Source organism: Poecilia latipinna, unplaced genomic scaffold, assembly GCF_001443285.1.
Source record: "Poecilia latipinna isolate Pla-1442-1.1 unplaced genomic scaffold, P_latipinna-1.0 Scaffold4484, whole genome shotgun sequence".
NCBI lineage: Eukaryota > Metazoa > Chordata > Actinopteri > Cyprinodontiformes > Poeciliidae > Poecilia > Poecilia latipinna.
This window is the reverse complement of record NW_015117100.1, coordinates 7,253-23,003: the sequence shown is the minus strand read 5'-3', so window position 1 is coordinate 23,003 and position 15,751 is coordinate 7,253. Positions and strand designations below refer to the sequence as shown.

General features: G+C 38.2%; 1 protein-coding gene and 1 pseudogene across 2 annotated transcripts; one reads left to right on the top strand and one right to left on the bottom strand.

Annotated features, from left to right (window-relative positions):
• Positions 1 to 15: 15 nt before the first annotated feature.
• LOC106942697 (transmembrane channel-like protein 1) lies at positions 16 to 13,244 on the bottom strand. 2 transcript variants are annotated; one of them, XM_015026027.1, is made up of 21 exons: positions 13,164 to 13,244; positions 12,977 to 13,069; positions 7,212 to 7,235; positions 6,486 to 6,954; positions 6,212 to 6,400; positions 6,029 to 6,119; positions 5,864 to 5,945; positions 5,447 to 5,553; positions 5,239 to 5,337; positions 5,006 to 5,148; positions 4,778 to 4,922; positions 4,494 to 4,688; positions 3,785 to 3,964; positions 3,558 to 3,710; positions 2,768 to 2,896; positions 2,622 to 2,689; positions 2,260 to 2,499; positions 2,050 to 2,175; positions 1,582 to 1,660; positions 1,055 to 1,190; positions 16 to 348 (listed from the first exon to the last, which is right to left on the bottom strand). In XM_015026027.1, exons 2-21 carry the CDS (start codon positions 13,011 to 13,013, stop codon positions 137 to 139), a joined length of 2,904 nt encoding a protein of 967 aa, XP_014881513.1. In that variant the 5' UTR covers positions 13,014 to 13,069; positions 13,164 to 13,244; the 3' UTR covers positions 16 to 136. The 2 variants fall into 2 exon arrangements, with proteins under 2 accessions (XP_014881513.1, XP_014881514.1); XM_015026028.1 differs by lacking the exons at positions 7,212 to 7,235; positions 13,164 to 13,244 and having other exon boundaries at positions 12,977 to 13,141.
• Positions 8,728 to 11,355, top strand: LOC106942698 (arginine esterase-like; annotated as a pseudogene).
• Positions 13,245 to 15,751: the final 2,507 nt, after the last annotated feature.

Below are 15,751 nucleotides of genomic sequence, written 5' to 3'. Positions count from 1 at the left end.
AGAAATTTTCGATTATTAATCAGTTTTCAACAGAAACTAATTCTAAGACAGATTATCACACTAACTGCCTCCATTTAAGTGTTTTCTTTTTCCAGTTCCCAGGTAAAGAAGTTACTTGGCTACTGTCTATGTTCTCTCAGTGTCTCTCCAGACTCGGCACCCTGCACATCCTGGGCTCACTTTGCTGATGGAAACCAGGAAGGTATCTTGGGTTCCCATGGTTGCCATTATGGGCATTTCTGGGACCAGGGTCTCTCACTGGGAAGTGTGGTTCTCTGTTACCAACAGATGGAGAAGGGTTGCGCCCATGATACATCCTTTGATTTTTGTTGTCGATTTCTTCGTCATCTGCAGAGAAAAAAAAAAATACAAGAAAAATGTGTATATTATTTAGGCAGCTTTTAGGTTTTTGCAGGGTTATGCTAATGGAAGAATAGGAAACAGTGTCATCCCACAATTGAATTTAACATATGCCATTATTCTGCTGTTTAATTGCACCAGCTGTGGAGAGTTATTAAATTGTTAGCCAAGTGCAACCCAATAGAGTTTTATTTTCACTTACTGGTTTTCTGTTGTAGCATTTCCGATTAATAATTAAATTTAGGGGGTTGGTTTATATTTCTGAATATCGCTTCATTTAATTTCCCTCTGGGATCAATAAAGTTTGCTTTGAATTTGAATAATTACTCCATCTTTAAAGCCATCAAACAATGGCATTGTTACTTCTCCAAACTGAAATGGTTAAAACTTCAGTTGAATCACTGACTGCTGAGTTTAACTCCACATAACCCCACCTCATAAGATCTGAACCATACATTTCTCTGAACCTGCATTCAAACCGAAGGTTACACTACTACAATTTGATAATACATTAAGATATGGGAGTTAAGTTGCTAGTTTACACATTGCATGAATTTTTACTGCTACTGAATCCAGCACCAAAACCACTTTCTGTGCATTTCTAAAGTACACAAAGTCTGTTTTTATTTTCCTGTTTAAAATATTCCCTCATGACATTTTTGTCTATCTTGTCTTGTAGATTTGGCGTTCTCACCCTCTCGTCTTTGAACTGAATCATTGTTGTTCCTCTGATGCACCGCAGTCTGAGATGCTGACTTTCTGGCCTCCTCCAGATCCATCTGAGCTTTGAGCGCAGCTTGTTTATTCTTTTTCTTGTTTTCTTCATTTTGCTTGGAAAATAGCGCTCAGTTAATTCAGACCATAAATGTTTTAGCTGCACATTCTACTACTGCATGCAGTACATGTGTGATAAATGTGAAGCTACAGTTTAGCATAGCTCTGGGATTGATGGAGTTTGAGTTTTCACTCTGCTGCCCTCTGCTGGTGAGATCATTCTAATGCACTCAATACTGTTACAACGCCAATGTACGGTGCTAGCTTCAGTGTTATTAAAAAAAACGGCGAAACAAACATTAATATTGTAAGATTAAATCACATCTTTGGTGAATAAAATTACCTAATTCAGTTTCATTACTTGACTAAACTTAATTTCTATGCATTCAAAATGAAATCTAAACCATACGATGTGAGGAGAACAAAATTATCTAATCTCTGGATTACCATCTGGAGTTTCTTCTTCAATTCCACGTTTGCTTCTTTGTAGCTTTTGGATGTGGACTGTAAGTAATAAATAGCCAGTCTGAAAAATAAAACAGCAGTAGATCATCAATGCTGAAGCACCAAAACATGTCCCAGTAGAAAAACTTCACAAAATTTTTAAAACTGAATTTACAGATGCAGGAAAACGACTATCTACAGTAATTCCTGTTTTTGCTTATGATTTTAAGCATTTCAGTGTAAAAAAAAAAAAAATGAGAAAATGCTTTTTTACAACAGTGTATGTGTGTTTTTGAGATTGTATGGATAATTTCGAAGTTCCTCTGAATTAGAGAAGCTTCAAGAAAAAAATAATTCAAATTAATCATTAAAAGCTGAAAAATTAATATCACGTTCATATCCGTGATGTAATCAGAATGTAAACATTTCTGATCTGTGCTGTAGAAACACTAAATTCTGATGGTGACTCACACCATGAGCAATATAAAGGGTAGCACCAGCCCAGGGTTAGATGCATAGCTGAACACTTTACTAAACCAGGCCGGGAAGTCGGACTCCAGCGTCTCTTGGATCACATCAAACATCCTGTTCTTGCCACTGTGAAGACATGACGGCAACTGAGAAAGAAACACGAGGAATTTCAGAAGAGACGCGGCAAAGCCCTCGATCTTACATCGGTACCTGAAAGGTCCGCAGTCAAATGAAGGGGGGATGGTTACAATGGTGTAAATGGCCGGTAGAGTGGACAGGAAGAGGATGACCAGCAACATGGCCATGTAGAAGTTGTTGGAGCCCGAGGCTTTAAAGACCCGTTCCTGTGGAACATTGCAGCACATCACAGCCCAGCACTGCAGGTACATGGACACATGGAGCCGCAGGAGGTTCAGAGCCGGCAGGCAGGGGGCATAGAAGGCACCCATCCTGCAGGGGAAGGTAAGACCCAGTCATTTTTAGTTTTTTTTAATCGTCCTTCCTTATGTTTCTCACAGTACTAGGCCAAATGAAGTCAGTGCTGACAAATAAAACTGATGTTTCCTTCTCACCATATCATTCCTTGGTTGAAGATAAGCCCCAGGACATTTCCACTGACATCAAACTCTGAGTACGAAGGCTTTTAGAAGAGTCAGACACAACACAGTTATAGACTTGAAATAAAATGCAATTACATTTTATGAAAAAGTCGACTCACAAATCCAGCCTCCAGGTCCCAACACCAGCAGTGGTTCAGAAAACGAACAAGCACAGCTCTCAAGAAATCTCCAATCAGCAGCGTAATGTAGGTCGTCATCGTGTCAGATATAATAAGGCGAACAAACTCCTGCTTGATGACGCAAACAAATGTAAAGCGTATAATAATAATGCTCATCTTAAATGAGGGTTAATCAAAAAGTTAAATGTCTAGATGTCTGTTTCAGCAGTCAGGAGGTAAACATCATTGATTAGTTTTCTTAAATGCAATACAATGTAAAAGAAATTCACACCACGTTAACGTTTTCATATCTCAAAACATTAAAACCACAATTTTTGGTCATATAAAAATTAACTTAAAACATGTCAAATCCTTTAATATTGTGCCTGTCTAAACTTGGTATCCTGAAAAGTAGCCGATAGATCCACACATGTGACAAAATGTAAAAAGCTGCTACTGGACAGCGCTACAACAGCCTTTAATATTTTTTGCAAATGTGCGTAAAATTTACTGTTTGATTCACATAAACCATGATAACTGTTAAATAAGTGCATTAAAAGTGGCTCTCCATTGATCTAACTCAAAATCAGAACAAATGGTTGAAGTAAATCAACAATCTTTGGAAGATTAATCTGTTAAGTATTATTAAAATTCTTGCTTTCTGATTTGTTTTTCATTTGTTCTAACATCCTTAAATAAAACCTGCCCACTTAATATAATAACTAGCTGGAGCAGCAACCATATCAGGCTTGCATTATAGTTCAAACACACACATGCACACATGTCTGACCTGCCCCACCATCGTCTCCCAGCAGGGCCCTCTTGGCACATCAGCAGGGTGGATGGTGATGGGGGGAGCAGTGCTGTTTTCTGATCCTGTGCCGTTATAAAGACTCGCTTCCCACATAGTAATGTTATACTTTACTACTTTCTCCTCTTTCCTCTGTGAAAGACGATCTGTGATGAATCATGTCGTAAGAAAAACAATTTCATACAATCAGACTCACGGTCCCTCACTTTAAGGTTGATCGCATCCATCAGTGCGATGATGAAGGTGTAGAGGTTCCCTAGGAAAAGGGCAAAGATGCGACCCAGCTGCCACTGCAGGGCGACACGGGGGTGGTAGTTCTCCAGAGTGCTGATGACGTCAAACAGCATGGGGCAGAACATTCCCAGTAACGACATGACCATATTCACCTGAGAGACCCAAAGACAGCCACAGAAAAAATCTTATCACCCGTTTCCATCAACTTCTTTACTATCCCTTAGTCTGTGTGTGGCAACTGTACCACTTCCTCTTTGGATAACACTGTGTTCAAATTGTAATGTAAGTTGCCTTTACAATAAAATAGGCAAAAATATTGTTGCAGCTATTCAACTCTTTAGTGGATGAACCTGACAAATATATTAAGTTTATGCATAACACTAAAATCCTCTTGCTGTTTGATTTTCATTATTCTGTTAAATTAGATCTCTTGGTATGGCATCAACTACAGAATACAATCAGATATTCAGCAGTGAACTCACACTTATAAATAAAAAAACAATAAAGAAATGTGTATAAAAAAAAAGAAAAAGAAAATAACAGTAGCCTGAGCCAAATTTTTCTAACACAATTTTCCTGCATCATTTAATCAAATTTCTTTATATATCTAAAAATGTTCTAAAATCTTCTAAAATATTCTACTGTTATAATCATTTCACTCGTTATTTGTCCCCTTTTCACCTCGTTTCTTTCCCACCAGGAGTGATTCTCCAGACCATCCAGGGCAAACTTCTGAGACCGACGCACCACAAAGTAAATGAGGTATCCACTTCCTGCCAAGCAGCACAACACCAGGAAATTGGCCAGCACGCGCAGGAAACGAGTCAGGTGGATGTTGTCGTCCTTTCGGCTCTCTTGCTCCTCCAAGATTGCTTCCTACAGATGTCAGACAGCACAACCCACTAACTCTGCTGCGCTGTTTCATTTGTCGCTCCACTGGAAATTAGACAGAGAGCAGGGCTGACCTTAAAACTGGTGGTGATGGAGGCAAACTTGTTGTCTGCTGTCTCGGGGTTTCCTATCAGGTAATCCCAGCTTGTGAACATTTTCCAGCTGAAATTGAAGCTGTTATCATCTCCGATCCCTGACTCGTTTGCATTACGCGCCATCCTTCAATTGGAAAGAATCCATTCTCTATGCAATCTCGTATAATGAAGACATACTGTCATTCAACACCTGCGCAGAAAACTTACGTCCGTATGACAACCATATAGCTGTAGGCCACTGTGCCCACACCGACCAGGAAGTACGACAGCGGCATTCGAAACTTGAACCAGCCAATAGCACGCTGGTTGTTATAGTAACCATAGAAGAGGACCGAATACTGAGCGTAACCCTACGAGTGACATTAAACAACATTAAAAAGGCAAATTAAACATCTTGTTTTAGGTGGAAGTAAACAGTGTGTGTCACGTCTCTAACTGACCCCAAAGTCCCAAAGCACAGCAAAATCCATGGCACCGGCTTCCTCAGCTCTGGGGACCGTCTTTCTCGGGATGCTGCCATAGGGTCTCCCCATTAATGCCTGTTCAAAAAATAGTACAGAGGAGAATGAGCCTTACTTGCAAAATGAAATATATATAGAGAGCAATGAACAAAATGAAGGTACAGTTTAGGTTTAAAAACTAGAGTACCTCTGGTACCATAACCAGGCCGAAGGTCAAACCAAACAGGATCATGTTGATGCTGTACATCCACCGTAAGAAGATGAAGTACGAGGCAACTGAGGAGCCAAAATGACCTGAATGGCACATTAAGTACGAAAGCTTTTCACATTTTGTCATCTTTCAACTACAAACATTATTTTCACTGGTAGACGAGCATGAATAAGAGCTTATTTGTGAATTGGAAAGAAAGCTACACATGGTTTCATAAGCTTTTTTTTGACAGTCAAAAATGCACTACATACTATTTCATGTACTATTTTCCCCTTTTTAGAAGGAAGATCATGTATACTCAAAATGTGTGTCTGAAAAGATGTTCTATTCAAATACATTTCAACATATGTCATACGTCTTCTTATTCATAACAAGTGTTTGAAGGGAGCTTACTTTCAATCTCTTTTATTTTCATCTCCCATGGAATGCAGGCTGTTTTGAAGTTCTCAAAGTCTCTTTGAAACTTCATCCATTTCTAATGATGCAATGATTACAAAAACGTGAAAAGAAAATATTCAATATTTCTTTCTGAACATGTGAAAGTTGGTGTCTACTTGCCTTTGTCATCATGACCTTGTATGCGTAGAGCTTCCTGCCTTTTCCTTTCCCCAAAGCTCCCTCATATTTCTCCACAAATAGCTGAGACTCTCTAAAAGTCAGTAAATAAAGTATTGACAAGTGGCCTTTTTAAGTCATTTGGTAATTTTTATTTGATTTTTTAAGTTATAAATTAAAGTGTACCGTAAAGTGACAAGTTTCTGTTTCATTGGCCAGGGCTTCCCCCTCAGACTTTGGATCAGCTTCTTCTTCTCATCCACTGCCTCCTTCAACTTCTCCAACTCCTCTGGTGACAGTAACTCAGGTCTCACCTCCCCATCATTATTGACCTCTTCCTCATCATCACCGTCCTCACTCGTCTCTGGCTCTGAACTAAATAATTTCAGAAGGCTCTGTTAACGAGTGACGAGACATTTTCCTTTAGAAGCATGAGCGATCGCATCACATGAAGCATTACCTCGTTTCAACAACTTTTTTGCGCCTTTTCTTCTTCTTCTTCACTCCAAGTGCTTTTTCTTTTTCCTTAAGTTGATCTCCACTTTCTATTTTCTCCTCATTTTTGGCACATACAAGTTTCAGTTTTCCCTTTTCACTTTTTTCCTGAGCTTCTCCATCCTCCTTTCCCTCCAACTTTCTTGTTTTCTCATTTTTGATGTTCTTTTTTGATTTTGTTGACTTGGCCCTTGTTTGATCCCGCTCTCTTTTGTTCCCCTCATGTCCGCTTGTTTCATGTTCAGCTTTTCCTTTTCGCCTCCTACTCCTCTCTCTTCTCTCTGTCTTGGATTGAGATTCCTCTCTTATTCCTTGCACCGATTTGGATGATCTCTTTCTTCTCTGATTTTCCCTCTTGTTTTGTTGTCTGTCACCATTTCTTCTCTTCCCATAGTGTTTTTCCCTCTTGTGATTTTCTTGAAAATCTTCAACACCTGGTGAGAAATAAGAGGGGTGAGGGAGGTGATTTTATGTTTCCTTGTTATGCTGTCCACCCAGATTCACCTGGTTTAATGTTTTACATTTCCACAGTAGGATGATTTGGTGAGATAAAATCTGGTCAAAACACAATCTCTGGATGTAAAGTTCTGCTTAATGTCCAAATTATTCTCTTATTACAATAAAATAACTCCCATATGTAAATAGTCTGAAATGTTTTTATTCATGACTGAGATTTTACGTATTGACTCACCTGCAAAATCCAGTTCAATGTCAGCTGTGGGAGAAAAACAATTCCAGACTAAAATTAGGACAACTGATAAAATGTATTCTACTATCAATGTACTGAATCTGCAGGTATACAGGTTAGTATGTTGGGAAAATCTAAAAAATAATAGAGANTAACTANGGACATNGTGANAAATAAAAAGACTAATGGAACTAAAAATGTCCTTTTTAACCCTTTGCATGTGAAGACTGAGGCAAACGTACGAGGACTGAGGCAAATGAAACAAGTGATACGGGTGTGAAGTCGGTTGGATCCCATTTGTAAACACAAGGGTTAAAAGAAACTATGAATCTTGTGACTTTGTAGACCAAAAATGTTCCAAGAAAGTCATCAGGAACACTTTGTTATGGACAAAAGGACTCTGTCTTTTCTCCATCTGTTTCATCTGCTCACACACACACAGCTACACAACCATGACATTTAAGACTAGCTACAGTCAAACAAAAACAAACACACTAATTAAATATTCAAGTTAAGAACTAAAACATAAGTCAATGTTTTTAAAGCCAAAATATTTACTGGAAATGGTGCATATTGTAGATCTATAGTCAGAATGATAATATCAGTAAGTACCTGGCGTCCACTATAGTGGACAGGTCAGTTGTAATTTCTCCAAAGTCAAAGTTATTATTTGGAAATTACATTAGTAGTTTTAGTCTTTAGGAATTGCTTGATGTCACACTATTTTTTTTTATGTGCAAGAATTTTTTACAGTAGAAGGAGAGACTGGATATTCCTGAGTTGGTCGGCATGCTTTTTCATCTGTCTGCCATATTGGATTTAAATTATTGGACGGCCAGTAGTTGGCAGTGTATTGTATTATACACTAGTGTTCACTTTAGTGGTCTGTGTTCACGTTAGTGGTCTGTGTGCATTTACGACATAGAAACAGACAAGAAAATGGCTTTTAGATGGCTGTCCACTGTCTGCTATGCATGAAATGGGTCATATATATAATGTATAATCCGAGGTGCCAACATGGCGCTGTGAAAATAAAATCATAAATAAAGTCATAAAATATATTTGGAGACCCGATTGTGCAGAAGTTTGTGAAGTCAAGATCCTACCTGTGAGACACAGAGTGAACTTAGTTCCTGTAAGTTTTTGTCAGACAAAATGTGTAAGTTCAGGACATATTTGAAATATTTTTAAAACAAAATGTTTAAATTATTTCATGTGGCACATTGTAATGAATCCTACAGTAAAACAAATAAAAGGTTTGTATACATCCTATGCTTAATTCTCATTCATGCAGCAGCCCACTGCAGGTCAAAGTCTAGTACAACATGGTCAAGATTATGTTAATATAAAATTAAATGCCTGAAACTGTAACTGTCTGATCCAATGATGTTACAGGATCCTAAGCAACTGATTTGATATCAGTAATATCAGTTCATGTGAAGCTTTGACAAAGAAAGTCCTGTTTTAAATTTAGATTTCTGGCCTGAGTGAGAACTTCGACTGACTGACCTGAAATAGTCATATAAAATATGCCTGCCGTCTTACCGCTACAGGCCATATCAGTCTGCCACAAGCACAAAACTTTATCCAAGAACAATACTACCGTATTGGGATCTTATTGAGTTTTAGCAATGCAATCATCAAAAAGCTGCTTGCTGGAAACCTGGCAGTAGGTGCTTCAGTGAAGGAGAATCAGTATCAGGTTTTGTCAAGTTGAGATTAAATATTTTCATCATTCTTAAAAGACACTAATTTTAGACACTGGTAACTCTGCCATGTTTTATCCTTTTAATCGGCCAAATTTAAAGGAATCCTACAAATCCTCAGCTCACTTTGCTCTTTACTTTGTCATGAAAACATTTGGACTGAAACTGACTGACTGACTGACTGACTGACTGACTGACTGACTGACTGACTGACTGACTGACTGAGCAGCCAGAAATAAAAACTGTTATATGCACAGAGAGCCTGCAGAGCCGTGGATCAGATGTTAGGGGCGGCCCAGTCATCCTGTCAGAGATCAGTGTCCGTCTTGTGATTGGTGGCTTCCTGTCCAGCAGGAAGTTGTGAACAGAGTTTAAAAGCTGCTGCGGGACTGCAGACATTCACAGGAAGCTGGACCAGCAATGGCTCTGCTGAAGGTTCTGCTGCTGCTGCTGGGGCTGGGTGAGTTGGACACACTGGAGACACTGGAGACTCTGAATGCTATGAATTGTTTTGATCCATTTTTTATTTTGTCATTATAAAGCTGTCGTGTTGGTTTCTTATTTTTACTGTGTGGAAACAGCAACCAACTTTCTTCTTCAGGTGTTGCAGTGAGCTCAGTGTCTGCAGAAGAGAATTGTTGGAGGTCAGAACTGTAGAGACGATAAGCGACACTATCACGTGGAAGTCTCTAGCTATAAAGGAATTTTAGTGAAATTCTGTGGAAGATCTCTGATCAGCGATCAGTGGGTTCTGACTGCAGCTCACTGCTGGATGTCAGAGCCAGGATGGTGAGTCAGGAAAGGTTTTACTGAAAACTTTAGCTGATTGTTTTTTCAATAATTGTGTCTTTTTTGCCTAGGAATAATAAGGTACATCTCGCAGTTCATCCTCGACGTGGTAGAAAGTTGACTTATCAAATCACTCATCGTGAGGTTTATAGAGACAGCAATGGTCGTGAACATGACATCATGCTCCTGAAGCTGCCAGCAAAGATAACAACAATCTGACCAATTAAACTGGCTGACTGTCCGGATACTCTCCTACTGTAAGTTTTATCTTCTTAAATTTTAAAACTTGGTTCTTGTTCTGGAAGATGAGGCAAAATTCATCCAGGAAAATGTTTGAGCTCTGGTCTCCTAGAGTTAGTTGTTTTTCTTAATGCAACTTATTTTCAGTTTTGTTTTTCTTGTCTTTCAGTGGCACCAAGGTTCAGATTGCAGGTTATGGATTCACAAGAGTTGGCAATTTTAACAAGAGAAGTGAGATGAATGTTCATGTTTCTCATTGTTTTTGTTGTTACATTTAAATGATTCAGATTATTCAAATCAGCTTTCAGACTATTTGCTGAAGCTGAACTTAGCAACTTGTTGAAGTTTTGGTCATCAAAACCTAAGATAAACTGCTTAAAGCTGAAATAGAACATCTTAACAAGCACACATTATAGGTCCCTCCCCTGTAAAGTGAGCAGGTCTACATGAGCATTGATTGACAGCACTAAGACCCTCCTCTTGGCTCTGATTGGTTGTTTTTGACCCATAGCGGTGCATTTTTGCAGATAGCTGGAAAACAAAGGGAGGAGGTGGAGGAGATCAAGTTTTCATAGATTATCTGTCTCATATTAACCATGAGGACATAGTGACAGTTTTGATACAAATGTAAAAAATATATATCTTAGACAAGTAACATACTGCAGTTTAATAACCACAGATAAGGTGATATTTTGCTCAACTCTAAGAGTTGAGCAAAATATGTCAACTCTTAAACAGACCTTACATGTTTATCCTGCTTTTCCTCTACAGTTGAACATCGTCCAGATATCCTTCAGTGTGCAGAGTTAAAGATTGATAAACATAAAAAGATGGAAAAGATACGGGCAAAATACAAATACATTCAGATCAGCTACCAGAAGTGGTACAGTGTGAGAAGCTCTAAGAAGGACGTGTCTCGCGTAAGTCAGTCTTTAAACAATTTTCTGCACAAAATTTAGACATTGTTTCTATTTTACCAAATAATCACAGCAGCAAAACAACTAAAATCTTTGTGTTTATGACAGGGAGACTCTGGTGGAGGATTTGTGTTCAACAACAGGTTGTATGGCGTTAGTTCCTTCTCTGGAGATCCATGGCATGCATTCAATGCACCAAGTGCCTACAAGCAGTGGATAGATGACACAATTAATTAACCAAAAACCCTAGGCTGCTAGGTGTCTGTATTGTGGCAAAATGTTCCCAGCATCATAAAATCACAAAGTTAAAGTTGATTTTTAATTTTCAGTTGATTCATTTTCTGATTTACATTTGCTGAATTATTTGGGGATTTAAGTTACTGTGTATATGTTAATCTGTGATAATATCTTATTTCTCAATAGGTAAAGCTGCTGTTTGTAATAATCAGTAATAATATTCACTGTCACATGAGTAGGAAATAAATGGCTGTTATCTGATCAGATTGTCTCTCTTGTGCTTGTTTATGGTTGTAAGTGAAGAAAATAACAATTTTTAAAATATTGAACACATATTGAACTTTAAAGGCTGTTAAATTAAATTAGACTCCAGAAAAACTACTTCCAGAACAGGAACATTAAAAATTTGAACATATTTAGAAAGTCCAGAGAATGCTTACTTACTTATACTTATATAGCAACTCAGAACAGGGATTAGAACAAACTCAGAATCCAGAAAAAACTAAGTTAGCAAATACATTTTAGACTCTTATTCTTTAGACCAGACGATACGTCTTTATTTGTTCTTCTTTTACTCTTTCCTTTGGTTTGTTATTAGTTATTGTAATCATAGTTGTTTAAAAAACAACTTCTGTTTTTCAAAAGACGTTATTTAAAACTGGAGTTATTTGACAGTTCAACTTTTTTAAAAAGTTGTACAATAAATATAGCCAACTTCTTTGCAAAATATAGAAAAAAATATTTGCTATATCTGGCTACAGCCACAAAATTCAATCAGTGAGAATGCAGTAATGCATTCTCACTGATTGAATTTTGTGGCCAAACCTTATTGTGCACATGGGATAAAGAGGAAAACAAAGAGAACCACTGACAGACCGAACAGATATTTATGTAGTTGGTCTTTTGATGTGTGTCCTTAGTGTAACCGGAGTGGGCAGCACACGGGTCATTACGGTCAGGTGCAGCCGAGGGGCACAAAGGAGTCAAACAATAGCCTGGTGAAGCAGAGAGGGGGAGGCTCAGCCTATGAGGATAAGAGAGCAGGGACCATCTCCAAAAAAAAAAGAAACTGGGCTTAGTCTGGAGGAAATGACGTACAATGGCTTGTAAAAGTTTTTTTGTTTTGTTTTTTGTCTGGGTACAGCCACAAAATTCAATGGGCTTCACTGTTTTTTTGGGTAAAAGACCAACATTAAGTAGAGCATATTTGTGAAGTGAAAGGAAAATCATACTTTGTTTTTGAAATTGTTTACAAATAAAGATCTGAAAACTGTGGAGTCCAAACATTCAACACCTCATATTCAAAATCTCTAACTCAGTATTCGAGATCCAGTATAAATAAGGCTTTCTGTGATGCCCTTCTTAGTTAGAGAATATTAGTGAACAAGTGCCAGGAAAGACCAAGGAACACAGCCGACAGGTCAAAGAAAAGGTTGTGGGAAAGTTTAAAGCAGGGCTGCTTTGTAAAACAACATCCCGAGCTTTCAGTACTGTTATCTCTACCAATTAAAAATAGAAGGAGTATGGCACAACTGCAAACCTCCCAAGATATGACCAATCAGCAATTCACCATGCACTCCACCATCTGGCTTTGTGGGAGACAGGCAAGAGAATGTCAATATTCAAACAAAATCATAAGAAGAGCGCTTGTAATTTTTGACACAGGACATATAAGGACTGGTAGAGACCAAGTCTAAAATTTCTCACCTGCACACAAAACGAGATTGATAATATTAAAGTGGGTAAAGCATTTTACCCTGCTTGTACAACAAAAATCTAAGCTAATTTACGACAAACCCAATAAATCCTGAGTTGTACTGTATTAGAAAAGCAGAGCAGTGATGCCTATCCACTAATGTGAACATGGTCTGTATCTTACTGTCGTTCTCTGAGGTGATCAGGGTATCTCCAGGCATCTTCCTCTCATGGTCCTGTGTCTTCTAGAAAAGGCAACATCGGGAAGTGATGTGAACTGCAAAACAAACAAAGCTGCAGGGTTTAATACTTCCTCACTGCTGCTGTACCTTCTACATCACAAGAGGGGAACCCTCTTCAAGCTCATGCACTGCTTTGGGGATGAAGGGTGTGGGTGCAGGTCCAGGTGTACGTCTTTGTGCATGTGCACTGCTGGTTTGGCACATGGTGGGTAACTTGCCTGAGAAGTTTACTTTTTCCTCACCACCCATCGACCCGAGGCAGGAACAATGATGAGCTGGAAACTCTAGAGCCAAGCAATTTCACTAACAATCAATTATTCAGAACTGTTATGACTGCCTTTTATGCGGCTGTATGTGGATTTGAAAGATTATGTACCACGTGTCAGTGAGAGAGAGAGAGTTCGAAGTCTATGAATGGGGATGGCAAGACAATAAGATGGAGGTTAAAGGCAGGCCAGGTAAAAGTGAGGATGAGGGCTCTTTGTACAAGAGTGTTCGTTGTTCTACATTAGAAGTGTCAGGGTTCAACAAGAAGTAAATCAGTATTAGTTTTCCTCACTCTTATACAAGTTTTGTCTCATTTGACCATAACATTTCTTTAGTACATTTATAATGTACATGTACAACTGATGGATGGTCCATTCATTTTCTGTACACCCTTGTCCCTAGTGGGGTCTGGAGGGGTGCTGATGCCCATCTCCAGCGAACATTTCAGGCGAGAGGAGGGGTACACCCTGGACATGTCGCCAGGCAACACAGAGACAGGCAGGACAAACAACCATCATGTACACACACTCCTTATGGAAAATTTAGAGAGACCAAGACCCTGGGCTGGGACTTGAACCCAGGACCTTCTTGCTGCAAGGCAACAATGCTACCTACAATGGGTGGTCTTATTGACAAATTCTTTCACCCAAGTCATGTGTCTCTGCAGTTTCTCTGGAGTTATAATGGACGTCTTAGCTCCTTCTTTGATTAAGGTTCTCCTCAGCGATGGTGGTAGGAGTTTGTCCTGTAAATGTCCTGGATTTGATAGACCGCTATACAAGCACAGGTCATTCACCGTTTGCTCGGTCGGTCAGATGAAGTTGACGACAACCAAATCAAAGTGGTTTATTGATGTAAAGGAATGCGCGAACTAAAAGAAAACTTTATTAAAAGATGATAAATAATTAAATGTATCATTTAGTCTACAAGCTAAACTTCTGTGGGCCAAAGTGGTTGATCCATCTGAGTCATCTGAATGTGACTCAGATCCTGCAGGAAAAAAAAAAAAAAAAACTCCAGGATTCAGTATTAGTATTGTTTTGGTTTCATTTGCTTTATTTTTTTAGTGAAAGTGTTTTTATTACTTTGAATGTAACGCTAGCTAGTAGTTTTGTACTACTGTTTATTTCACAGAGAGTTGCTTGTTGTATAGCTTTCCATTTAAAGTCTTATCTGAAACAATAACTTTTAGAATGTATTACAGTGTTAACCTGAAAAAATATAAAAGCAACCAATATAAGAGTTAAGTTTTTTAATTCAAAATGTCATGTGTTTGAACATGCAGCATGCAATGATGCAGAAAGAAGTGATGTTAGTGCTAGCATAATCCTGTAGGAGGCAGTATTGCTCCAAACTGAAAACTTTCTAGTAGCAGGAAATGATAAGTGTGCCTTCTCAAACATAATTTTAGTCATTTACATGCTTCTTGTTTTGTATGTGCTGATAATCTGGAGTTTGCCTTTTTTTTAACTTAAGAGCCCAAAACCAAGTGTGTGTGTGTTTTGGGTGAAAGACTTGTTGCAAATTGTTTAGTTTTTCGATGCTAAAGTTAGCCTCATCTATCTACACAGAACACAAGGGAGGAGAAAAGGGTCAGTGAGGCCAGTTGAGTAGACAGTGGTGTTAAAACAAACTACAGGTTAAATAATGTAAAACAAAACATTGCTGAAGCACAACTATAGTCAGTGTCCTCATAAGGGATACTGAAATGATAATTTTACACTGAAACTGGACACCAAAGTAATTAAAAATACAAAATGTACGTTATGTGTGCAAATGGTTTGGTTTAGTTTTTCTGGTATTAATGCTTTGTTACCATATTTCTGCCTCTGGCGTAAAAGTAGCATGTAATGTATTTTTCTTTTAGAAGCTGGTCATTTCAGAAACCAGTTAGTCCAAATATTCGCCATTATGATCCGTCCTACTTAAAACCAGCTTCCACCAAAGAAAGTGTTTGCTTAAAATGGAAATTTTGAAGGATCCAGTTTCATCACAACCACTTGGTAAACTGTTTTTTGTTTTGTTTTTTGTTTGTTTATTGTTATTTTGAACATATTCTCATTTCAAACTTGCTTTGATGATTTGAATATATTCTTGCAGTGTAATAAGGTGAAGCATAACTGTCCCTGACACTTGTAACTAATGTTTTATTTATACCAGATCAGGTTTAAGCTCAAATAATCCAGTATTTAAAAAAAAAAGAGAGAGAAGTGATTCAGTTTCAGATTACCCTGCACATCTGTTTAATTGTTCTCCTATTTTGTTTGTTTCACTTCTTAAAGCTCTGCCTATCCCAGGCTGTAAATGGTCTCTTGATTTCAATAAGACAAATTATATATTTTAGTAACATATATAATTATTTCCCTGCTCACAATCATTCTCTTCTTGCTGTTCTTTCATAAAATCACACAGAAACACTGGTTGTAATGTAACACACATGGAAGATCCAA